The sequence below is a fragment of the Lagopus muta genome, chromosome 17, assembly GCF_023343835.1.
Source record: "Lagopus muta isolate bLagMut1 chromosome 17, bLagMut1 primary, whole genome shotgun sequence".
In the NCBI taxonomy this organism is placed as follows: domain Eukaryota; kingdom Metazoa; phylum Chordata; class Aves; order Galliformes; family Phasianidae; genus Lagopus; species Lagopus muta.
Genome location: NC_064449.1, coordinates 7485981 through 7511240, shown reverse-complemented (window position 1 = coordinate 7511240; position 25260 = coordinate 7485981). Strand labels below are relative to the sequence as shown.

General features: G+C 49.9%; 3 protein-coding genes across 26 annotated transcripts in view; 1 reads left to right on the top strand and 2 right to left on the bottom strand.

Moving 5' to 3' along the window:
* The window catches only part of PITPNM2 (phosphatidylinositol transfer protein membrane associated 2), a 114267-nt gene extending 95523 nt beyond the window's left edge, over positions 1 to 18744 (top strand). For 14 of the 21 annotated variants that reach the window (XM_048964044.1, XM_048964037.1, XM_048964029.1 and 11 more), the window contains 11 exons: positions 392 to 541; positions 4821 to 4985; positions 6297 to 6500; positions 8255 to 8403; positions 10623 to 10739; positions 10938 to 11054; positions 11409 to 11557; positions 12255 to 12404; positions 12494 to 12677; positions 13692 to 13820; positions 14565 to 18744. In XM_048964044.1, the coding sequence (XP_048820001.1) occupies positions 392 to 541; positions 4821 to 4985; positions 6297 to 6500; positions 8255 to 8403; positions 10623 to 10739; positions 10938 to 11054; positions 11409 to 11557; positions 12255 to 12404; positions 12494 to 12677; positions 13692 to 13820; positions 14565 to 14909 (1859 nt within the window). In that variant the 3' untranslated portion in view covers positions 14910 to 18744. The other 7 variants (XM_048964045.1, XM_048964046.1, XM_048964047.1 and 4 more) reach the window with 7 other exon arrangements.
* A 55-nt stretch (positions 18745 to 18799) lies between these two features.
* On the bottom strand, positions 18800 to 22976 carry ARL6IP4 (ADP ribosylation factor like GTPase 6 interacting protein 4). 4 transcript variants are annotated; one of them, XR_007380317.1, is made up of 7 exons: positions 22767 to 22976; positions 22473 to 22630; positions 22079 to 22384; positions 21477 to 21594; positions 19717 to 19786; positions 19417 to 19563; positions 18800 to 19198 (listed from the first exon to the last, which is right to left on the bottom strand). XR_007380317.1 is itself a non-coding variant. In XM_048964081.1 (6 exons), the coding sequence occupies exons 2-6, from the start codon at positions 22615 to 22617 to the stop codon at positions 19507 to 19509; spliced, it is 696 nt and encodes a 231-aa protein (XP_048820038.1). In that variant the 5' UTR covers positions 22618 to 22630; positions 22767 to 22976; the 3' UTR covers positions 18800 to 19506. The 4 variants fall into 4 exon arrangements, 2 of the variants coding, with proteins under 2 accessions (XP_048820038.1, XP_048820037.1); XR_007380316.1 differs by having other exon boundaries at positions 19385 to 19786; XM_048964081.1 differs by having other exon boundaries at positions 18800 to 19563.
* Positions 22977 to 23093: 117 nt separating this feature from the next.
* OGFOD2 (2-oxoglutarate and iron dependent oxygenase domain containing 2) lies at positions 23094 to 25230 on the bottom strand. Its single transcript, XM_048964083.1, has 3 exons — positions 25104 to 25230; positions 24358 to 24615; positions 23094 to 23753 (listed from the first exon to the last, which is right to left on the bottom strand). The coding sequence occupies exons 1-3, from the start codon at positions 25140 to 25142 to the stop codon at positions 23478 to 23480; spliced, it is 573 nt and encodes a 190-aa protein (XP_048820040.1). The 5' UTR covers positions 25143 to 25230; the 3' UTR covers positions 23094 to 23477.
* Positions 25231 to 25260: the final 30 nt, after the last annotated feature.

Sequence of the window (25260 nt, the reverse complement as noted above, 5' to 3'; positions counted from 1 at the left end):
TACTCCTGTGCTCACTGTGTAGGCTGTAAGTCTGATTCAAGTAAATCTTCCCATGGAGCATGTATTTCTTCTCATTTTTCTCTGGGTCTGCTGGCTATTTGTAGATTTAGCTCATTTGGAGAAGCTGCTGAAGAGGCTCCCTTTTCTTTTGGCTTTGAAATACCATCGTTTTGCTCTCATCTGCTACCAGCCAATCTCTCCAATGTGGGTCTGTTTGGAAACCCACCCATGTTTCGTTTCTTTTGCTCTCTTTGAAGGTTGTCCTTTCATTGAAGACCGTTTCCTCATAGTTAAAGTGCTCAGTTGTAATTGTTTGTACGTTATTACTTCGTGGCCACATGTCTGTTGTTCTTTGTCCTTCTGTATTTTTTTTTTCCCCATCTGCTTCTAGTTGAGACAATCCAGAACAATCCCATCCTCCTCATGGAAAGTAGCCCTCTGGGTGCTGCCCAGCACCAGGACAGCTTCATGGAAACAAGTATCCCCGTTCCCGTACTGAATTGGCAAGATGTTTCCAATAAAAGTGCTGGCTTTGCTGAGTGTGTGTAATCTACACTTTTGTATTGTCTGTGGTACTCGGGGTGCTTTTTGGAGACCATTCTGTTACCTCCTGGAGCTGAAGTCTTCATGCTGTGTCTCAGACTGTGCCACGTGAAATTACTGCTTGGGGTCTGGGAGACCCAGCAGGAAAAGAATGAGTCAGAACCACGGTGCTGAGTTCGGAAGGGGAGACTGCTGCCACATACTTCATTTCTTCCTCTTCTAGTGGCAGTGCTGCTGGAAGAGGCTTTGGCACAGCAGCACAGAGTCTCTGGGTGCCTTGCTCATGTGCAGATCCCACAGGACTGGACTGCAGTGTGCAGCTCCCCAGCACTCAGCCACACTGTGCTGTGGCCAGCAGTCTAATCAATGCTGTGTCAGACCAGATTTTGTCCATTTGAGTGTTCCGTGTTTGGACAGTCCTTGTGGCTCTGCTGAGTACACTGAATGAGGCTTTCAGACCCCAAGGTGGCTGTGTGTTGGCTTTTTACAGTTAATTTCTGGTCTTCTGCCTTAAAAGCAAAGTTCAATGCATTTGTTTTGCTTTGTTCTACTATGGTAAATGCTGCATGGCCTCATTTATTCTGGTGGCGGCTGGTGCTACAACTGCGATCTTAATGAGACTTTTAGTTTTCTCTTTCCCATGTGTCACGTGCCCATTCTCACTTTTTTTTTTCTATTCCCAATTGAGAACCCAGTTCTGCTGTCATTTTATTTGTTTAACAAGCTGACCATCACTGTCCATGAGTAGTGCAGTATGTTATGTGGTCACACAGGATGGCAACGTTGCAGACTCTTCCAGATAGGTTCTGCCTGTGTCTTCTGAAGGTGCAGGTGATTAGTAGGTGTGCAGTTGCTGCGTTGGCTATGATGTTCCATAACAAAGCAGAGGCAAGGGATCTGGTACTATTCATTAATCCCTTTGGAGGTCACTGATGAAGTGCCATTTAGCTGTCATCTGATACATCCTGCTGTCAGGACAGTGCTTTCAGAAGATTCTCTGCTCTTTACCCTGTGTTTCAAGAGCACAATGTGGCCGAGCAGTGCTTGCTTTGACTGCAACAAGTACAGCCTCTGGTCTGCAGGAGCTCCACAACCATGAAAACATAAGGACAGCAGCACTCTGCATGGCTCTTGATCTCAGGGTAGCAATTGCAGAGCGCCCAGCGCTGGCCGGTGATTGATGCAGGCAAGGCCTGGCTCTGCTGAGCAGCTGGCTGGCTTTTGTGTTTTATTGAACCTTACATATTTTTAGTGCTTTCAGCATTCCCCGCTTCTGTGGCAGAGCAAATAGCACATACTGAAATCTGCCACTCTGGTACCCTCAGGACTTAACTCAGTGCCAGCAGTACATTAGGAGGATGGCCTGGTGCCGTTTGCTGAGTGCAAAACAATCACTGAGGACATTGACAAATGAGTCCATAAAAAAAAATACAGCGTAGAAATGAGTGTTAAAAGATCTATAGCTGGGGAAAAAAAAAAAAAGTCGTTTTGTTTCTTATAGCACCTCTTCTGGAAGTGCAGTAAAATCTCAATTCATCCTGCTCACATCATTCTTAAAGAGAGCCCCTGTGGTTTCTGAAAGGCAAGAACAGTGCTGCCCCAAAAGAAATAGGCAGAGTTTACTGCTACAAAGAATAGGCAGAGTTTAGGAAATAAGTTGTTAGGTTTCTGTTGTTTGTTTGTTTGTTTTCCTGTGAGTTGTGTCCCAGTATCTCATCTGGAAGTCGCTGTTGCTGCAGCTTTGGGCTGAGGGAGCCTGGCTGGAGGGGCAGCTCGCTGCCCCTGCTTCCTGCCCTGCTGTTTCCTGGCCCTCCTTTTCTTTATAAACCGACATCTTTCAAAGACAGAGGGAACGTAGCATGGGGAAGGGGAGAAATGTGAAAGCAAAGCAGGTGGGCTGGGCACGGGAGTGACTGCACACCATCCCCTAGAGAGGAGCAGGTTTCTGACACCAGTGCAGGCAGTGCTGAATTGAGCACTTCAGTGACACTAAAACAGACTGGGTTTTTGTACAAGTGAGAATCACTGCGGTGATGACTTTGTGGTGGTTTGGAGGGGCTGTGGGAGGTTGTTTTTTTGTGAAGATACGCTAACAGAGCCAGAGCCACGATCAGCCCAGGCAGCCCCATGTTTGCCCCAGCCTTTCCTCCTGAGTAGCACTGTTGTAATGCTCTTTAGAGTGTCTTCCAGCTGCTTCCTAATTCAGGCCACAGATGTTTATTTCTAAGGGAGAGGAAAGAAGTTCAGGCTTCACTGGTCGATACTGGCTAAAACCAGAGCCTGGCACTTTTCCTAGTACAGACAAAGCCAAGCTCCCTTCTCACTACATCTGACTGAGTTCAGGGAAGTTGATGGGCATCATCTGTGTTGCAGCTGTGCTGGGGCAGCCATGTGATGTGATGGAAGAGAATAATTGCAGAAGGATCTCACAGTGTGTACAGGCCAGGGGTAACCTGGAGAGCCGAGGAGGTTGTCCCAGCTCATGCAGCCAGTAGATACCAGCAGTGGGACCTGGATCCTTTACCCCATGTGGGTGAATGTAGCCAGCCCCTGGCTTGGCTTGTGTTCTCCAAGTACAGCCTGTCCTTGAGCTGTCTGCTCATGCTGGTGCTTTCCACAGTAAGAAAGCCACGCTGGCACATGGGCTCAGAGGTGCTGGTTATGGCAGCCAGCAGCTCAAGGCAAGGTGAAAAGAGGAGGAAAGTGCTGAGAAAGTGATGCTGGTAATGGCTTTTCAGGCACAACGTGGGCAGTGTGCGAAGCTCATCATCAGGGCAGGCTCCCACTGTGGCTCAGATCATCCAGTGCACAAAGCTTTTACACAGAGCAGCTTGTGGCCTGATTTTCCCTGCAGAGAACAGAACTCTCACACCAACACGTGGGTACAGGTTTCTGCTTCGAACGCTCTCTTTCCCTCTGCTGCAGCAGGATTTGTGTGGGCACAGACACTGCTGCTGGGAACTGAGAGATTGGAGGAAGCAGATCAGTAGCCCTAAGCAAAAAGATCTGTGTTAAAATAAACCAAAAACGCCCTGAGCCAACCATGTGCTAGGATCAAACCCAGGGATATCTAAAGTGGCTGAAATAGGTGGAGGATGTTGGTGTGGGGGAGAAATGTGCTTGCTTCCCTGTGGCATTGCTGCCCCTGAGGACACCAACCTTTGCCCTGTCTTGATAAAAGTTCAGATGCTGCTACTCAGGTACAGCAGAGATGGGCAGTGTTAAAACAGGAGTGAGTAGCTTTGCTTGTGCATGTTACTGTCACACCTGTGCTACCTGCTATGGAGTGCACTTGGCACCATAAATCCTCTGCCCTGCAGAATCAAAGGATATCCCAGAGACATTGAATTTGGCCTCATCGCATCTGCAGAGGGGTGGGTGCTGGCACCACTGGTAGAGGGGGAAAACTGAAATGCAGAGATTTTATTTTGACTTCCAGCATCTCTTGGTTTTGCCATTTGAGGTCTGTTTCCCTCTGATACACGTATACAGTCCACATCAGCGTGACTTGAAATCCTCCTGCTCTGTATCGATGTACTGGAGGGTTAAGGCACACTTGGTAGACCTCAGGTTGGGATCTAAAACCCAGGCTTGCAGCTGTACAGAAGAAGCTCTGTTTTCACAGTCTGAGCACTCCCCGATTCACCAACACCGCCTGGAGATGTAAGAGCTCAGCACTCCTTTCTCTCAATAGCCCTTGCTTCAATTTAATGAGTGTTGGCTGTATCAATCAGCAATAAAACACAAGTTCAAATTTAATCCCTGCCAGGCATGAAATGTTTTCTTGGTACTTTCTGTATTAACACTTCTGTCTTGGAGATGTTTATTTAAGTCTAAATGTTGCAAGAAAACAAATATCCCTTTTTAAACATTGTTTTTAATTGTTCTCCCTCCCCTGATTATTTTGTCTCTGTGGATATATACAAAGCTGTATATATTCACATCTGTATGTATGACACATGCTTCTGCTATAGCTGCTTAAGTAAGTCTGCCTGGATTATTTTGTTTGGCACTTTGGATTTGGTTGGGTTTTTTGAGCTAATTATTTTGCTTTCCTCAATCAAAGGCCACTCTCCAGCCGCATGCCTCTCTGCTTGCTGCGGTGTTTGCTTTCTTTCCAAACTAGAGCTCCGATGAAATGTTTTCCATTCAGATCAGCTTTGAAAGGTTTTTGCATCTACGGGCCTTGTTTTCCTCCTCTTCCTCCTCTCGAGTTCATCTTGCCCCGTCTCTGTCTGTTGGTCTAATATTTTGATTTCCCTGTTTCAACTTTGTAGCAGATGTTGTTCAGTCTCATGGTGCCGTCTTCATGGAAAGCGCGTCCCTGTCCACCCCCATTTCAGCCCCTCAGTTCAGGGGCTTCCGGAGAGCCAGTGAGATCAGCATTGCCAGCCAGGTCTCAGGAATGGCAGACAGTTACACTGCTTCCAACATAGCCAACAGTAAGTGTTTCACCCCCTCCAACACCACTGCTGTCTCAGCACCACACCCTGAGCTGGCCTGCTCCAGGTCAGAGCCACGCAGCTTCTGTCTGTCCGTCTGTCTGTCTGGGGTATGCTTTCCATTAATAACAACAAATTGTTCACCTGGTTTTGTCGTAGCAGTGCATGTTACCGGCTGCCCTGGAGGAACCGGATGGTAATACAGGGGTCAGAGCTGCCTTATGCATGTTGGACTGTGCTGACGATCGTGGTGTAAATGGTTCAAAATAATAAGAATTGATAACTGTGAGCATTGTTTGGCTGCTGTGTGTGGTGAGGGTTGATCCAAAGGGATGGTTGTGCACTGCTGTTGCTGAGTCTGGCAGAACAAGTCAGGATCAGCGCAATAAAGGCAGTGAGGCACTGCACAGGGTGCAATGAGAGGTGGTGGTGCCCCATTTCCATGCAGACAACCACGGTCAGGTTGGGCTGTGAGCACTGATGGAGCTGTGGGTGTCCCTGCGCACTGCAGCCAGTGGGAACAGGCGGCCTTTGGGGGTCCCTTCCAACTCAAACAGTTCTGTGATTCTAGATCTATAATGCAGGGTGGTGTGCAGCTTGATGCTGATCAGTAAACGTGATCCACAGAAGCAGGGGACGAGTCAGCTTTTCTATAAAGCTGGAAGGGGGAAAAGGGATCAGGTTGTTTATTACTTGGCATTGAAAATTGAGCTCTTTTGTAGCCTAGAGGGCAGCTCCAAGAGTCAGTGAGTTCTGACCTGTGGGCCAGAGCAGAAGGAGGAGAAAATAATGGCTTTAATTTTTAATAAAAACCTGTATAACTTTTTAGCAAATACCATAAGGAACAGCAGCCTTTGCTAACAGTTCACCCTGTTCTTATTTCAGCTGGAGTGTGAATTTAACAGCGCAAGTCCTAAGGGACTGCTGAAAACCAAACAAACTTAAAAACCAAAAAGACTTCAGCCTGTACTTTTGCCCCAGAAAGTGGTGAAAACTTAAGAGATGCTCCATTCCCAACACGCTGTATTACAGGGCTTTGAATAACTCACTTCATAATTAATCACTGAGCTTAATAACGCTCCCCAGGGGAAGTGTGAGCTGCTGAAAGGCTGTGGGCACTGGGCAGAGGCTTCTGTCCTGTTTGAGATGACCTCTGTAGGAAGAAAACACTTGCCCTTGCACAAAGGAGGTTTTGTTCCTCAGCAAGAGCTTCTGGAGGATGGAGCTGGTGTTGCCTGCAGCATGTGTGCTGTATTAAGTGTGACTCCTGTTTTGATTTTTGTTTGTTTTTGTATTTATTTTACTTTTTAGAAACCAAACACCACCTTAACCATTGTAGAGGGTTTAGCCTTCTCTCCCTACTTGCACTCCCTCACAAATCCCCCACCCAAACTTCATCCAAGAGACACAGGCAGCATAAACACGAAGTCCCTTCAAAGGGAAGGAAACCCAAAGGGCCATCGAGTCAGGATGCAGACTATGCTCTTCGGATACCTGACATGGACATCAGAAAAGGTATTCTGGAGAGAGCAGCTCCAACCGACCTCCTCTGTCACTCAGTGGCCACACTTTGCAAGAAATCTTTCTGCTTTCACTGAGGCACTTGCAGTTTCTGGTTGCATTTTAACAAGTACTTCTGTCACTCTGCTCCAAAGGACCGTCATATCACTGCTAACACCTGGCAGGAGCTTTTCTAGGCAAAGCTTTGGGGCAGCGCTTCTGCCTCCACTGCCCTCATACTGTCTTTTGAGCATGGAAGAAAATCCTCTCTGCTTTGTGCAAAGATTCTGAAGTTACCCAAGCTGGGGACTTGCACATGAAGTGAAAGGCTGGGACGTGACCAGGAGCTGCCAGTTGGGAAGGCAGGGAGCCAGAAGTGGCTGCAAGGAGGTGCACGTGTGATCTGGAAAAGCCGTGTTGATTCAGCAGTGCCCTCATCCTCTTTCAGGAGGAGCCTCTCCAGAAACAGGATAGGACAACCCCAATGGTTGTCCCCAGTGGGCATTTGGCACACCAGAGCTGGGCACAGGGATGTGCTGATGCTGTCAGTCTCTATGCTTTGCTGTGATATAGCAGGTCTCCAGAAGGGGCTGCTGGGTCTGTTATTTAAGTTCATCATCTGGGCTCATCACCAGCTAGCTTTCCTTTAATAACAGGGTTTTGTTGGATTGTACCTTATATCTGGCAGCCTTCCTGGAAGTCCATAAAAACTGGTCACAGAGAAAACCAAGTTTGAGGAAAAAGGCTGTCAAAGCCCCAGCTTGCAGTCTGCATGCAAACACAGCTCTTCCTCTTGCTGTCTTGACCAGGTTCATCTTCTCTTTCCATGGCTGTTTTTCCAGGCTGGAATGTGCAGGAGTCAAGGACTCCACTGCCATAAGGGTTGGAGGCTTTGGGCTGAAATGTGCTTGTTATGGAGCTGGAAAGGATGTGCGCATAGGCAGAGTTCAGAGCAGTGCTGAAGTGTGATGGTGTCCCACCTGAGTATGGCAGCTGCCACTCACTTGTGCCTGAGCTGTTGACTCTGGGGGAAGAAACTTTTTTCTGTGTTTTCTTTAACCTTGCCCACCCAAACTGTGTGTTTTTAAGTCCCCTGTGCAGCGGAGTACCAGAACCTCTGGATGCTTTCTTCATAGCCTGTGCTCCTAAAGAAAGGGTGGGCATCTGCCACCTGCAGTTTGGTAGCCTGGGAGGGCAACAAGGATTTGCTGGGGGTTGCCAGTCCTGGCAGCACGTGCCATAGCACCCTGCCTTGTGGTGGACTACGTATCTCACATGGACTCCCAGTATTCCGATCCTGTGCAGTGTGGCCAAGATCTGGATGCTGAAGTCTTTCATTCCTTGGTGAAGGAGTTTGAAGCAGGGTTGGAGATGATCTGGGCACATGCTGCAGTGGGAAAAATACACACACATCCTTCATCTCCTGTCTCCAGAGGAGACATGTTTTGTCTTCTAGTTTGGCACGGGGATTCCCAGGCTGCATGTGAGCCTTGGGTCCCTCTCCTGGGGTCTGGACTAGTGGCCAGTTAATACCTGCCCTCTGGTGCCTTCCTATCTCCTTAAAATAAGGAGAGCTCAAGTGCTGCTGCCCCTCCATGTTCCTCCCTTGGTCTGGGCAGGCTCTGAGCCCTGGGTTGTTTGTTGCCTCTTAACAGTGTGACCAGCAAGGGACCAACCTCCCCATACCTGGTGCCAGGATCCAGAGCCCTGGGACAGAGACCGTGCGTGTGGCCAAACCTGCTCTGTCTAAACAGGTCTTTTGCTTCCAGTTGCTGCCAAGTGGTGGGGAACCAAAAGGATCGACTATGCTCTCTACTGTCCCGACGCTCTGACAGCTTTCCCTACGGTCGCCTTGCCGCATCTCTTCCACGCCAGCTACTGGGAGTCCACAGACGTCGTCTCCTTCCTGCTGAGACAGGTCCTCCTGCCCCTGCTGTCCCTGGGTCCCCTTTATGCTGTGGGAAGAGAGGAAAAAAGGGGAGGGGGCTTCTTTGCTTTTCCATTATAATTCCCATAACTCTTGCTGCTGCAGGTCCATCTTCTCCCCTTTCTTTTTGTTTCTAACCTGTACTGCTAGCAGAGCCATGCAAAATTACTGGACATATGCTATGTTTGATGTGTTCAGTTTGGGCCCAGGTTTTGGTATCAGAGCAGATTTTAGACAGGCTGACCAAGGAGCCTTGCAGTGAGCCTGGGGTTGTTTCCCATCAGATCCCAGCGGCAGAAGATGGTGGTTCTTGTTTCTTGCAAGTGAGCTGTTCTGTGTGTGTGCCTTTGGATCTCCAGTCTGAAACTTAAAAAAAAAACTTCTTGGTGTGTAAATATAAAAAATATAGTAAAACCAAAGAAGTTTTGTATGAATTTAACATGAGTTGGTAGATAGAGTTGGGTTCTCAGTTTCTAAGTTACCATGGGGGATTTAGTTTTCATTTCTCTAATACAAAGCACTTTTCCTGGGGCTAGGTGAATGTGAGTTTCTGGAGCCTGACACCTCAGACTCTGTCAACCTAAATTTGGCCTGAGATTTCAATTTACTGTTTAAATTATGTTCTTTCCTAAAACAGATGTGTTTTTCTTCAGCTCCTTGGAGATGGGGGGGAGCTTTATGCTTTACAAAGTATGAACCTCCTTAAGGAAAGGTACTTAAGAGCATGGAAATAGGGAATAGAAAACTAAAACCAGGAGTGTTGCCACTACGGTGCTTGGGCTTGCTTTGTGTTAGCTCAGCTGTTAAGCCGTCCCCGCTCTCTCTCAGCCTCCTTCACTGCGGCTTCAATTATTTATGACTCTGCTGGCAAACTTTCTTTCAGTGCTTTTCAAAATTGTGTGGGAACCATAAACAGCAGAGATGTCAGTGCTGGAGGCAGCAGAGCTGTAGCAGTAATCCAGGGAGACCCTTTCTCCTCTGGCTGTATCCAACCCAGCAAGATTTATGCTTGCTGGATAACTGCTGTGAAACCACATTGAACTTAACTGAATGGGGACAAAGAGAGCAAGAGACCCATAACTGTGCATAGTGGGAACAGTCATCACAGTGTCATACACAAAATGCCCCACTGGGTTTAGCCCAAACCTGGCTCTGTAGCACAGTGTGGCACTTCATATCCTGCTGCTCTCCATCCATTCTCAGCCTGCTGGTGACTGCCTCTGTGGTGTGGCATCCCTCCTCCTCTGGTGCCTGTCTCTGTTCGTTCATCTTTGCCTTGAAACTCTAATTTTTCACATTCTTTGTCCTCTTGCTGTCCTTACAAAATGCCGAGCCACTTCTTCCCCTAATAAGGACTTGTTTCTAATCTCTGGACAAGGCAGAAAACTGTTGAATAGTTTTATTCTCCAAAGACTGAATCTTGTTAAAACAAGCCGCAGTGAGACTCAAAATAGGTTTCTGATCTAAATAATTTTCAGTAACATTTGTTTTTCTGCTTACCTTGGATTTCTATGAAATCTCTTCCCAGCAAGCACATCTTCCCTGCATCCTTTTTCTGTTTCCCTGGAATTAAAACAGCTTCAGCTCTGCAAAGCAAGCTGTCCTGTGCCAGACTACCACAGCCTGGGCAACTGGAGAGCTCCTGGCCACACAGGCTGTGTAAAAGAGCCCGCACATAAGAGTCTCCTCACTATTTTGGAAGGTCAGGATCACTAAGGACTACTGCCAGTTGTGGAGTTTTCTTGCAGGGTCACCTCCCAGTCTTACAGCAGCCTTTGAGATACCAATTAGCCTTTGAGATCTGTGGTGTTCAACTCTGAGTGGAAAGGGGAGAGTAGGAGCAATGTAGGTGGGATTAGTGAATGCCTAGAGGAAGGACAGGGCTCTGGCACAGTGCTCTTCCTGCTGTGTTTGAGTCAGCTTTGTGCCTCCTGACAGTCTCTCCCTCTTTTTTTATCCGCATCCCAGCTAGGATTAAGGCAGTGGTGGCCACAGGCTTTGCTAGTTCAAAAGAAAACTATTTTCCCTTTTCTTATGGGAGGAACTTCTAAAACCTGCTAGCTGATGAACCAAAAGCCCAGCAGTAAACTTGGGCCATCTCTGTCCAGGCATCATCCTTAGGCAGGGCTGGCTGGGGAGATGAAGGGAGTTCAGGCAGGAGAAGGGGCACTGTGCAAGTGACTGATCTGTTGGGCTCTGTCCTCCCACAGGTGATGAGGCACGAGAACTCGAGCGTGTTGGAGCTGGATGGGAAGGAGGTGTCTGTCTTCACTCCCTCCAAGCCCCGCGAGAAGTGGCTGCGCAAGAGGACACATGTGAAGCTGCGGGTAAGGGGCTGCCCCTGCAGCAGCAGGGAGCACTGCCACAGAGAGGGGCTGAGAGTTGTGGATGAACTGGAGGGAGAAATCCACACTCTGATTTGCCTGGTTGTGTTTGGCATTTCCATGTGAGATGTTTCATCAGTGAACTCATGGGACTGACCCTTTGGTTTTGCTTTTTTCTTTTTTCCTTCTTGACTTGTGTAGAATGTCACAGCCAACCACAGGATAAATGACACCATTGCTAATGAAGATGGGCCCCAGACTCTGACTGGAAGGTTTATGTACGGTCCACTAGATATGGTCACACTCACAGGAGAAAAGGTACCATCTACTATGGGGGTTGTGCACTGTGTGCTGAAAAGAACGGGGAACAGGGACAGACAGCACTGGTCATTGCTCCCTCACTGCCTGCGTGGGCTTGCTGCCCTTGGCCAGGCTCCCCTGCTTCAACTTGTGTGGTGCCTTCTACCAGGAACAGCACTGAGCACAAAGGTCAGGTTTCATCCCTGCATCACAGTTCTCCGTTGCTTCTCAGCTCAGATCTAGCAAGGCACAGAGGGTGGAAGCAGGACCCAGGCCAAAGGGGCTTGGATGGAAGGTCTTCACCCTTGGCCTGTTTTACTGCTCATCGGGGTCTTCAGTGCTGTGTTTGACCCAGACTCATTGTCTTCCCAGGTGGACATTCACATCATGACCCAGCCGCCATCAGGAGAGTGGGTTTACTTTGACACTGAGATCAGCAACAGCAGTGGCAGAATTTCTTACGTCATCCCTGAGAACCGGCGCCTGGGCATTGGCGTGTACCCCGTCAAGATGGTGGTCAGGTGAGGTACCTTGGGTGGCCATGGCTTAGTCTGTGACAGGATACAGTAGACTTGAAACATGCCATGTGGGCTGCGTGACAAAGCCATGGAGCTTTTACCCATAACTAAAGAGAAATTTGATACCTAGAATATGGTGCCTCCTTGTGTGGCAGCTCTGATTATTGACTGTGATCAGAGCCTGGTTTGTTAGAAACAGGAACAAAACTGTGCTCTGCAGCTGTAAGAGGAGGGTCTGTGTTTTATTCTGCCTCTTACATCATCAGAAGGATGGTAATTGAGCTCTAGTTGCAGAAGCAGGCCTTCTGCGGCTGTAGGTGAATGGCCTTGCTGTCTCTTGCAAAACTGCACAACTGAGTGTATTCTAAATGATACAGACTTGTCCTTGAAGGACAGAACTTTGTACTCAGGGTAATTTACAGCCCAAGAGGTTCCAGCTGAGCTCTGATTGCTGGCACTTTAAGTCACTGAAGTACATTGACTGTAGGTCTCCAGAGCACAGTTTTCAGCCACACTTTAACACACAATCCTTCCTGCAGTGTCCATCGCTGCTGGGTGATAACTGAGGGTGGCATAGCTCTTACAGGCTTTGGACAGGTTTGGGTGCTGCTCAGGGCTTGTGGTGCACTTCAGTACTCGGTGATACCTTCTGAAAGAACCTCTGTATATCAAGGACTGGAAGTACCCATTTCCCTTCCAGGGGTGACCACACATATGCAGACAGCTACATCACAGTTCTGCCAAAGGGGACAGAGTTTGTGGTGTTCAGCATCGATGGCTCCTTTGCTGCCAGTGTATCCATCATGGGCAGCGACCCCAAAGTCCGCGCCGGAGCAGTCGACGTTGTCAGGTGAGCATCAGGGGCTGGGGCGGTTGGTTTGCTTTGACCATAGCATTGCACTACGTCTGTAATCCATGGGTCTGTGGATTTTCTTCTAGGCACTGGCAAGACCTTGGCTACCTCATTATCTACGTCACGGGCCGCCCCGACATGCAGAAGCAGAGGGTGGTAGCGTGGTTAGCACAGCACAACTTCCCCCATGGGATCGTCTCATTCTGCGATGGGCTCGTTCACGACCCACTGCGGCACAAGGCCAACTTCCTGAAATCCCTCATCACGGATGTAAGTCTGTATCTGCTGAAATACGACCGTAGCACAGGTGGAGATTGCTGCTCATCCAATTGCCCTTGTCAGCACCAGACTCTTGGAAGCAGTGTGGCCCGCAGTAGAAGATTAATCTCTGTTCATTTTATTTTCATCCTTTTATTGCTCCACAAACTGTCCATGCTGTTAAATTGTGTCATTTCTGCTCTGCACTGTTCCATTTCATCACAGGTTCTTCCAATCGTAAATGCCAAGTGAAACAGAGGGAGCAGTGCCTCCCCTCCTCGGGTGCTTTAGTCACCCGTTCAGTGCCTCTCTGTCTGCCCAGGTGTAACCTGCTGCTCTGAGGTGCCCTTTGAAGGGAATGGGGAATGGCTTTGCACCACCCAACCTGGAGAGGTGCGCAGAGCATCTCCCAAGTATTCAACCCCAGGGAGGTCTTAATGTCACCCTGCACAGAGGCTCAGAAAATGTTTGGATAAAGCAAGCTTTTCTCTGTTAGACAAGTGGATTAACTGCTAGCATCCGGAGTGTGTGTGCCCTGCCTTGAACAGCACTGATCAGGGCTTTGTCCAGGAGCTGCCCTTGCTCTCTGCCCTCAGAGGCACTGTATTTTGCTGCCTGTCCCTTCTCCCTCTGTCCTGCAGCGCTGAGTAGCAGTATTGCATGTGGCAGCACGGCCACTGGAGGGGAACACTGCATGCTAATGCTAGCTGTGCAGGGGGTTGCAAAGCTTTCTTTCCCCCATTGACAAGCAGGCAGCCAAGTGTGCACCATCCCTGCCCCCTGTGGACCCAAGGAAAGGCAGCAAGGGCAGATCTGCTTTGCTCTAACTCCTCTTGTTCAGGCCTGTAAACATCCTCAGCTCTGTTAATTAATGCTTTGCTCAGCGATGCATTATCCAGCTGGGAACTTACATAAGTTATTGACCTAAGATTCCCACAAATGCTATTAAAAAACAACAAACCCTGCCTGTTGAGCAGCATGGAATGCCCATATGTTCCAACCGCATGCTGCTTTTTCTCTCTGCAGCTCCACATGAGGATCCATGCGGCATACGGATCCACCAAGGACATCTCTGTGTACAGCTCCATCAGCCTCCCACCCACACACATCTACATTGTTGGTCGACCCACCAAGAAGCTGCAGAGCCAGTGTCAGGTAGGAGCCAGCTGGTCTGAGCCCTGCAGGTGCTGCCCAAAGAGCCATGGGCTTACCATTGGAGGGGACACAATGGGAACTCAGTCACCCTAGGACTGGATGATGAGCTGGTGTTTGCTGTCTGGTTATTGTGTCCAGTTGTAGAGCCTTCAGTACAGGAAAAACATGGACCTGGTGGAGTGAGTCCAGAGGAGGGCCACAAAAATGACCAGAAGGATGAAACATTTCCCTGCAAGGACAGGATGAAAACTGGGGCTGTGCAGTCTGGAGAAGAGGAGGCTCTGGGGAGGCCTGTCAGTGTCTGATGGGGCTTTAAGAAAGAGTTGAACAGGGTCTATGTGATAGGACAGGGGGAATTGGTTTCAAACTTAGAAACAGATTTAGACTGGGTAAAAGGAGGAAGTTTTTATAATAAGAATGATGAGGCAATGTGTGGGGTGCCCAGAGAGGTGGTGGTGCTCCATCCCTACAGATAGCCACGGTGAGGGGACGAGGCTGTGAGCACTGATGGAGCTGTGGGTGTCCCTGTGCACTGCAGGCAATTGGACTACATGACCTTTAAAGGTCCCTTCCAACTCAAGCAATTCTGTGATTCTAAGAGGACAGGAGCCACCCTGTGTACCAGGACCTATCATGTCTGAAAGGCTCGGTGTCTTGTGCATCGCCAGCAAACCTGGCACACCAAAAAGCTGCACAGTGCCTACCATGATGGGTTTCCCTGCCCTCGTCCCTCTTGTCTTGCAGTTCATCACGGAGGGCTACGCGGCCCACCTGGCCCAGCTGGAGTACAACCACCGCTCGCGCCCCGCCAAGAACACCACCCGCATGGCGCTGCGGAAGGGCAGCTTCGGGCTGCCCAGCCAGACTGAGTTCCTGCGCAAAAGGAACCACCTGCTGCGGACCATCTCCTCGCAGCCCTCCGCAGCCGGAGGCAGCGCCGGCCACCGCCCTGAGCGCACCCAGAGCCAGTCCGACGGCGACAAGGAGAGGGACAGGGAACGCAGCCAAAGAAGTATGAGCATCGCCACGGGGTGCTGGGGCCGCAGCGCAGCGTCCCGCCTGGAGTCTGGCCTCCTGGGGCAGAAGTAGCCGAGCCAGAGCCAGCGACTGTCGGCTGCAGCCACCGGAGGAGAGAACAAAAGGAAAGAGGGATGAGGCCGGCGTTAACGTGGAAGGGTAAATATGGTGCTACTCTCATAACATCGTGGTATTCTGGGAAGAGATGGGATGTTTCCCACACAGAACGTGCAGGCCTTGCAAGCGGGAGCGTCAGGTTTGTACGGCATGAGCTCAAGGAACAGCTGGAAATTGGAGGGGGAAGTCTCCAGGTCAAGATTGTGCTCTTTCCTGCCTCCTTCTCTTATCCAGGTATAGTGACTGTAAATACGTGCCTCCTCACCTTCTTAGCCATCGCTCCGATATGCGTGACCGAGTGCTGTCCTCAGAGCCACAGAACAGGGGCTGAGGTTGGGGAATTTCCTCGTGGCTCCCAGGAGCTGCCGGAGGGGCTTTGCTGGTGCTGGGGTGGGGTTGGGGTCAGTGAGCAGCACGGACAGCCCCAGGTGTGGGATTTGGCATGGGCTGTGCCAGGCAGAGCGACCAAGAGCTTTGCCTGTACAGAGGGCTTCACGTTCAGCCACGTTCTCAAGGAGTATGTGCAGTGGCAAAGCAGAAGGGTGTCGATGCTCTTGGTAGGGGCAGAATGTCAGCAGATTCACGCCCAAGCAACTGGGGTCGAGACTACTATTGTTTTTTAAAGAGACATTTTCGAAGCCGATGGAATTGAATGCATTGACCTCTAAACAGAAGAATACAGGCTATTCTGTTTGAGCTGTTGCAAGCCTCAGACACTTAATTTGCTGTTAAATCTCCAAATATTATTGCTATATATAATTTCCAGAACTAACCACCATATATTTGCAAGCAGTTCTTCTCATCCAAATGCAGGGTCTGACTCTCTCAATACCCACCTCGGAGACATTTTCTTCTTCCTGGGTTCTCTCCAAGTTCAGTAGCAGCTTCAGTGGGAACCAGACTCGCTTCTTTGACCTGTAGTTACTGAACTGTAAAACCTCATTGTTTTTTGCACTGATGATTTTTAGAATGGAAACCTGTTACCATCTCATGTAGCTACACCCAACTGTTTGTAGTGCATGACAATTAAATATCGCTACCAGGGTGTGTGTGTGTGTATATCTATGTATATAGATGTGCATATATGTATGCACACACACACGTATATATATGTATGTGTACATATTTAAAGAAAATAATCCTGTGCAGAAGTTTTTCCAGCAGTAAGGAGACTGTAAGGAAGTGTGCCAACAGAGTCAGGCAAGCGTAAGAAAAGGCCATATCTTAATTCCTGGTGTGTCTCTCAGTGGATGTGCCTGAGCCGACGGTCGCTGCGCTGCTGGAGCCGGGGCCGTGCGTGGCAGAGGGAGCTGCCCACCGTGCTGCAGGTGAGAACAGTGCCTGGTGTGGGGGCTCAGCAAAGAGCCCCACAGCCCCGAGCCCCCGGCCAGAGGCCCGGCTCCCTCCTTGCACACACCTGGGGGGCCCATTTACAGGCTCCAGTTGGCCTCTTCACATGGAGATTTTATAGTCCTACTGAGCTCCCCGACTACGTGTAACCCAGCTTCCCCCCCCCCCCCCCACCACACCTTCCTGTATTTATATCACTTTCTACTTCCGATGATCTTATTTATAACAAAATTTTTTAGACTGGCTGCTTCATTTTATTAACTGATTCAATACGAAGCGCAGGACGGCCGCGCTGAGACACGCAGCACTGTGAACACTGCTCTGCTCATTGGCCCTGGGCCGCGGTAGGCAGATCTCGCATCAGGCACCTCAGACCTCGTGCTCACAGCGCTCTGGGTCGACTGAGGGACAGTGCTGAGCCGAGGCCGCTGCCCGCACAGTGCAGCTCCCCGTCCTGCAGCCTGACTGCACACCGCATAACCACTTCTCTTTGATAGCTCTTCAGTGACAGAATGTATCTGATGACTTTTATTACCGAAAACTGACTTCCCTTTCTGTGGACTCAGCTGAGCTCCCTCTGAATGTACACCTGGAGCTTACTGGGTTTAAAACCAATGTGAATTGTCCCAGCTTTTCGATGGAACAGTTGCCATCCGAGTAGGAAGCCAAGCCACAATCCATCCTCTGAACTCACCAAACCACGTCACAAAATAATTTCTGCTAATTTAGATATGGCCTTTGCAAAATTCCTCTTTCCTCAACGTCCACCACTGAGGCGAGGCACAATCTGTGCGTTTTCCAATGCTGATGAGATGTTCACATTTTCTTATGTGTAGATAGTGTAAAACAGAGGCGAATGTAAATTTTCAACATAAAAAGTGGGTATGTAAAATTGAAAGTTATTTATTTATGTAGAGGAAGAAATGGCTGGAGGGACTGGAGCCTAAAGGGTTTATTAATATTTAAAAATGTAGCTTTTTGTTTCAGGCATTATGTACAAAGCAATTCCTTCATGGACCAACTTTAATGTAACTGTCAATGAATGCAGAAGTGCAATATTATACTCACCTCTCCATCACTTCACGTTCCCAGCAGCTGCTGACCAGTTAGACTGACAATCATAGCGCTCTGTCCTCACCCTTTGTTCAGCTTCTTGAAATTCCCCGGCTCCTTTCCTTGCCCCCCATCTGTTGCCATTGTGCAAATCCAACATGGAGAAGCAATTGTAGAGCAGGACCTTTATTGCTGCAATAATACCAGATGACGTGGGTGTAGTTACCAGGAAATATGCCAATGAGTTTTCTTCACCAGTTCAGTCCATCACAGTCTACATCAGTCTATCTTCAGCCACCCCCATCTGGCACTCATCTCTTCAAAGATCAACGTGCTACTCACTCAAAGAACAATAGCAATAGTTTAACTCTGTTTATAACCTGTTTGTTCTGAGCTGTTTTGGAGAGCGATGCGTGTGACTCAATGCCTTTCCACATGTCTGGAAGAGGATCCATTTGGATGCAGGGAGGGAAACCAAACGTATATTCCATCCTTACTAAAGGGGCACTGTCAGGTTAAAGACCTAATTTATCTTTGTTACAAATAACTCATTTGCTTTGAAACAAGATTGTGAAGAGTTTCTTGGCCTCCTCCCTCTGGCTTTTGGGCAGTGCTCAGCCCATGTTGTTCCCACACACCCTGCACAAGCTGCCTTAGGCTTCTCTTTTTGTTTTGTTTGTTTTCCTTTTCCTCTCTTTTTTCCATTGCTTCCATCAGTATCAAACTCCACCGTGGAGCTCAGATTTTTCTAACAAGCAGCTTTTTGTACTCCCAAACAATTGGGCCAGACTTTGTACCTGACGCTGTCCCTTTAAAATCTTAATTTTTTAATTAATAAAGAAAAAAAGCCCACGCGTTCATTCCGAGTCACTTTCCTGGGCTGCTCACTCCGTCAGACGAGGTGAAATTCTCATACCAAAAACGTTTACAGTGTCCGATCCGCGAGCCGAGCGCAGGAACCAGCCAAAGGCTCACCGCCGCCGCCGCTCCGCCAGCAGCCGCCGTGCTTGCTGTAGCAGCCCCTTCTTCAGGTATTGCCACTTTGCTGCATTTCCTATTAGTTCTAGAAGCCTTACGGTCCCTTCCCCGTCCTCAGCACCCTCTCTGCCTGTTGATACCCTCGACTGTCGGTTTTATATTCAACGATGTTAATTCTATTTTATTTATAAAAAATTGCTCTGGGGGAGCGACAGGTGGGTGTGTGGGGAACCACCAGAGGGCACAGCGCCGCGCCTACAGCGCCGTGCAGACGCCTTGCTTGTGTGTGACAAACCTTCTGTACAACTTCCTTCTCCTCCTTGCTGTTAGTGCATCGTCCCAATGCCTGGGTGTGCTTTGTGTACAGTATCATTGTGAGTTACACAGATTAAAGAAATGGGAAGGCTCGTCTCCGTCTGCTTATTTGGGAAGCTCTTGAAACAGAAGTCACAAAGCCCAGGACGTGAGCAAGCGCCACTTTAATGGGGGTTAGAGCAACAAACAGAGCATGGAAATCTGTGCAGAGCAGTCCTGCGTCACTCATTTGTCCTATAACCACTTTTATTTTATTATTTTAAAGTTCGTAGATGTATGAACTTTGCAGTGGGGGAAAACAACAGGCATTTGTGTTACTGTGGGTGTGGGCCCCCAAGCTGCTGACAGCATTGCTGCCACACTGCAGGAAAGGGCAGGAAGAGAGCGAGGCAAAGGTTCCTCTCCACACAATGGGTGAGCAAAACCCCTGTCCCCAGGTTCTCAGCGTGTGGGGCAGACAGAGCAGCACAAAAGGGACCGAAAGCAGCCCCTGAAGGGAAGACGCAGCTGTCAGTGTTGCAGCCCTGCTGCAGACCCTGTGCCAGCTCCTGCCAACAAAAGCCCAGAGATAAGGCATCAGCATCTCTGTGCTGCTGAGCTCCTCAGGCCTTAAAAGGGTCACAAGGGCAAGCAGCATTACAGCCATGCTGGCCCCAGTTATGAGAGGAAGGAGAGAAGCTGTTTAATGGGAGATGAACCATTAAGGTCTTTCTCCTTCCCAGGCAGTAACTTACAGACTGAATGGCACTGCCCCAGGGAAGCATACCGATGCAGTGCTGCCTGCAGGTCCAGCTCATCAGTGTGCCAGGGCTGTGCCCGCAGCAGGACAAGTCTCCAGCACAGCTACAGCACAGGCTCACTGCAGCATCCCCGTCCTCACCTGGAAGGCCAGCCCATCCCCACGGGTGGCTTGCTGGAACAGGAGAGATGGCACTCAGAGCACAGCCTTTACCGGGACAGTAGACCACAGCACTCACTGGCTGGGGCTTCCGTGGGGCTGCCAGGACTCTTTGCCCTGGTGGGGCCCCCTTGAGGAGCAAAACAACCCAACCATCAGCCCCAGTACCTTGTTAATCTCCTTGTGTCTCTCCTTGCTGACGATTTCCTCCAGCACTTCTCCATCTCCCTTAATAAGCCTGGAAGACAAGCACAGGACCATGAGGTGTGAGGACTATCTGCCAGTCACACTGGTTCCCCCTGCCCCATGCAATATGTGCCAGGAAAACAAAATTGAACAAAATGCTCCAGTAACGTATGGGACAGATACATGAGGACTAGGAGCTGGGCTGGTGCACCTCTGCTAGCCCAATGACTGCCCCAACCCTTGAAGCTCTATCAGGTGCCATCTTGTCTTAGTTTCATCTGGATGGATGGATTTTTCTTAAGAGCGTCAGGTATAATGATATATTTTGGTTCTAGGAGAAAAACAACGCTGATAACACACTGATGTTTATAGTGTCTGCTAAACAGTGTTGTACAGAGCCAAGGTCATTCTCAGCAAAGGGCACAAGGAGCTGGGAGGGAAATGAATTAGGACAGCTGACTGAAACTGGCCAAAGGGTAATTCCATACCACACAGCATCAAGAGGAAGGACTTTGGAAGGGGGTGGGAGTTCACCTCTCTCTCTCATTGCTGGGCATCAGTCAGGGGGTGGTGAGCAATTGCTTGTGCATCACTTGTTATATATACTTTTATATGTATTTGTCATAATTATTATCCTTTTCCTTTTCTCTTAGTAAATAGTTTTATCTCAACCCAAGAGTTCTACCTTGTTTTCTTTCTCCTGTTTCTCTCCCCCTTCCCACTGAGAAGGAGGGGAGTGAGTGAACAAACAAGTGGTGCTTAGCAACCTGCCAGGTTAAACCACAACACATCGCTTTGGCCGTATCAAACTTAGCACGGCAGGTTTGTCCCTTGCTCTTATGTGATGAGCATCAGCAAGCTGCAGCCAGCACAGCTGTGTCCCTTGAGAAAGCAGCATCCCCCTGCAGGACCAACTAGCCCTGTCCAAGGCTGAGGGCCCTGCATCTGTTATGTACTGAGCCAGTCACACTTGCACACTGCAGGAGAAAATACCTATAATAGAAAAATCTCCTGCCACCCCACCATCTGCAGAAGCTTCACTGTCAGCAGCAGTGGACTCAGCTTCTGCAAAACTTTTTTTTTTCCCCCTAACTGAATTCAGGTCTGCTCCTGACTGCCTGAGGGAGCTGCAGGGCCGTTCAAACACGAGCCAGTTTTGGCCTGGAAGGCAGCCAGATCAGGACATCTCACCCAAGCACATTTCCAGCATTATCAAAGGCAGCTCACAACCCCTAGCATGAATAGGAATTTAAATGTCTTCATTACGTGCTTTACATGGAACTGACCTTTGTTCCACACCTCCCTAAGTCCTGCAGGCTGCCTTCTATTTTAAGACTGGACTTGTCATACCCAATTCTCCTCACCATGATTTTTTCTGTTTGCTGGAAGATGCAGCTTATTACAAACTGGGTCATTTCCACTTGGCAGCTATATGGAATTCAGTCTGTTGTCTGTAACTCCAAGGGGAACATACTCCCTCCCCACTTACATCTGCATGCTAACTGGAGCTGGGGCACCTGTAGCTGAGAATAGCATTTTGCAGCTCTGAAACTCGGTATAAAATTGCCACTTTCAGGGTAAGCTACAGCAGGTTTGATGGAGAGGATCTGCATGGCAGATTTTGCTGCTGAGGGGGACCTGACTCCAGGCAGTACTGCACATCTTCCAGTATCCCATCCCATTCAACCTGGATAGCAATGGCGATGGATCCATCACCTCTCTTCTGCCCAAAGCAGCCATACCTGGTTCTCCCTGTTTCAGGATCCACCACTCTTCTGATAACGCTCTGCCTCGCGTCCCATTCCTCCTTTGTCATTGGCTTCATAGCCTGGATTCGGGACTTCTGCTCATCTGTCAAAACTGGAACATGTCCATGAGTCAGAGCTGTGCTGGCAGAACCAGTCTGCAGGGAGCAGACAGGAACACAGCACCAGATACTGGTGGTTTAACAAAAAAGGGACAAGGGACAGTCTGGGTGTGCTTCACATCCCAGATGAATGTGGGCAGCAACTTTATCATAGAATGGTTTGGGTTGGAAGGGACATTTAAGATCATGCAGTTCCAACTGCCTGCTATATGCAGGGACACCTCCCACTAGACCAGGTTGCTCACAGCCCCATCCAACCTGGCTGTCACTTCTGTTACTGCTGACAGCATCCTTTCATCCAGCATCTTTGTTCCCAGCTCACATTCACAAATCAGAATGAAATTTATCAATGAACTCACAAGCGTGGCTCCTTACATTCACTGCTGTGGGCCACAGAAGGAGAAGAGCCAGGTGCCTCTCTGTGCCCAACCCCAACCCGACCAGGGAGGCAGCAGCCATTCCTCAGCCTGGAGTTACCTGGCCCGGGGTCGACCTGTAGCTCCTTCTGCCACAGCTCCAGTGAAGGGCCGGGCAGTGCCTCACTCACACCTCTGTCCTCCTTAACTCTTTCTTTTGACTTCTTCAATTTCTTCTTTATCTTCTTCTTCTTCTTCTTCTTGTCTTTGTGTTTCCCTCGCTTCCTTTTGCCGTGCCGCTTCGCTCTGGTGTCACTGTCACTGGAGGAGGTGGAGGAGGAGGATGAGGAGCAGGAGGACGACGAACTGTCAGAGGACGAAGCATTTGCCTTCCTCTTTTTTTTCTTCCTACCCTCCTTCTTCCTTCCTGCAACACACAGTGGGAGTTCAGCACAGCACCACGGGGGGGGGAGGGGAGGGGAGGAGGGGGAACGCGGGTGCAGGGCCCTCCCTACCTTCCCTGGCGGCCGCAGAGCTCGGCCGGTGCCGGGGACCCGGGGAGGCCGCACCGCTCCTCACGCCGCGCTTCTCCCGTCCGCTCCCAGAGGGGCTGCGGCTGCTGCTGCTCCGGGACCGCTTCCGGGACCGCCCGCGGGCCATGGTGCGCCGGGGCCTGCGGAGAGAGGTCGGCGCTACGCCCCGCCTGGGAATGCCAAAGGGATCTAAGATGCGCGCTGTCCCTTTAAGAGGTGCGCGCACCCCGGCCCTTCGACCGCCGTTCCGCGCCGCCGCCACGCGCACGCGCTCACCGTAGTCCCCGGGCCTCGCCGCGCGCACCGAGCACCGCGCCGCCGTTACAGCCCCAGACCTCACTTCCGGTCTCCCCCGCTCACTTCCGGTCCTCACTCACAATGCGCCGCCCGGGTCCCTGCGCCGCCCTCCGTGGTTCCGGGTTTCGGCGGAACCGACAGCGAAGCGCTCGCGGAGCCACTCACGGCGCGGGGACACCGAGCGCGGTAGCCAGAGCGCAGCGCTTCTGCCGCTGGGCTGCGGGCGGAGGCCCTCAGGCTGCCATTCCTCCTCCCGCGGCCGGTTGCGAAGCGTCCCTGCGAGCTTCTGCGAACAGCGCCAAGCGGTGCACGTGGGCGTTTATTGCACTGCTCTTTCCCACGTACACGCGGAGCGCACCGCCCGCCGGCACACGCGTCTCCGCAGATGAAAAGCAGCGTCGAGGTCTGTGCTGCACACCTGAACGTATCGGCAGTCCTTGCAGTGAGTCAGTGCTGGGGCTTTGCACGTCTCCGCGCTCCTCCAGCACTCCGATGTGGCTGCGTGCCCTCGCCAGCCATCGCAGCAGCAGTGGGAGCAGCTGACTTCCCAGCAGGACCGGTTTGGTGCCACCTTGCACGGTGACAGCTCCCTCTTAAATGACTCAGCGTCCTCCCGAGGCTGTCAGCACGGTCCGAGAAGGCAGAAAGCAGCTGGAGGCAATCTGTTCTGCAGAAGGCATGCCCCACCTGCTACCACACCGAGCAGAGATCCACGGTCTCAGGCACGTCTTCTTCACAGGTTTCTGTGAACCCGTCTCCAAACCCCTCTGCCTCCACCAGCTGGGGTTTCTGGTTGCACATGGGACACAGCTGGTTGCGGATGGCTGATGATCTCATCCAAATGATGAGGTTCCAGCGTTCCCCCGAGGCGATGGGAAGCGCCCCGTGGATCTGCCCTCCTCGGTGCAACAGCCCGTGGGTTCCTACGTGTTCCACCTCTATGTAGTTTGGCACAGGGGAAGGATCCTGGAACAAAGGGAGGTAGATACGGCGTTACATCAGAAAGTCCTTAAAAGAACAGTGTTCAAGTAGTTGAATTTTCTTCACCCACTGTTCAACCACTTCAGTTACAGTAAGCCATTTTCAGTGCTAGGTCCAGAGGGAATTTAAAGGCAATTAAAAAAAAAAAAAAAAAAGCAAACAAAACAACAACAAACTAGCTTCACCAGTGTGGGGTTTTTTAATCCCTCTCTTGTTTAGAATTCCCTGGAAATAGGGGATGTGGAATTAAGTCTCGTCTGAAGTAAGTAACTTCTGTCTCTCCCTCTCAGCACCTCTTTGATCGTTATTTTCCTTGTGGGAAGACGGGTTGGTTTGCTACACCCCAGCTGCTACTAGAATAGCTGTGTTTGTCCTCTCTTTGAATTGGTTGCAATTAGCTTGAATATTGCTAATTCACTTACAGCAGTAGAGGTTCTTATTTAACCACTACATTTTAGAAAAGGGGAAGGGACAGACTGGATTTGACTGTTAGAAGTGAGCAACTGCTTTTTAGAAAATAGTTAATGCCCTGAAACTGGAGGACAGAGGGGAACAGAAGCTGGGTCCAGATGAGGAATGTGCTCAGTACCTGTCTGAAATCCCCAAAGTACAAATTGCCTTCTGTGAAGTCTTTTCCCAGTGAAACGTTTAGGGTGACTTCTGCATTGTCATAATGAGAGCTCAGATCCAGATCTTCGTGCAGTGAGTACTTGACAACAAATGCCTTATGGCTGTCCAGGCAGGCACCCCCCAGGTCAGGATAAAGCAGGGCTGTGATGGGACGCAGATATTTTTCACGCAGGGGGGTGATGAAATTTTCATCCATCCCCAGCTCATTGAGTAAAACCTGTCCGAAAGAGAGGAGATGGAACAGCTGACCAACAGCTGGGTACATCTGCTGCTTCATCAGAGCAGCTGCTGAGCTGTCTTGCACTCTTCCAACTCTGATGCTTGCTCAAAGAAAGGACCGAAAAGCTCCAGGTACAGGGAAAGGAAAGAGGATCAAGGTAGAAAGTGATAGTGAACACAGTAAGATCAAAAATTGAGTGTCCTTTAAAAACATACTCCTTGATTTAAAGATGTGTTGCTTAAATGCAAGGTGCTCATTGCTTTGAGATACCAGATCCCACCCCAACTCCCTGCTTTTGCCCATCCTTTTGCCTCTGGACAAATAACATGCATTCCTTCAACCCTCTCATTTCAAAGAGTCTGTACTCAAACTAGGCTGCACTCAAATTATAGACAGTTTGGATTGGAAGGATTGTGAAGCAAGGAGGTAAACAGTGTGCTCAGGAACAGTCCCCCTAAAGAAGCACAAGAGCTGATGAGTCCTACCCCATAGTTATTCATGCTGTTGGGCCGGCCTTTAGGCATGTCTGACTGCTCAAAGTTCTCCAGCTCCTCAATAAAGGCTTGACAGAACTCCTCTGTGAACACTGGGAGTCGAAAGATCCGCTTATCTGTCAAGAAAAGTGAGACTGTTTGCTGGGGA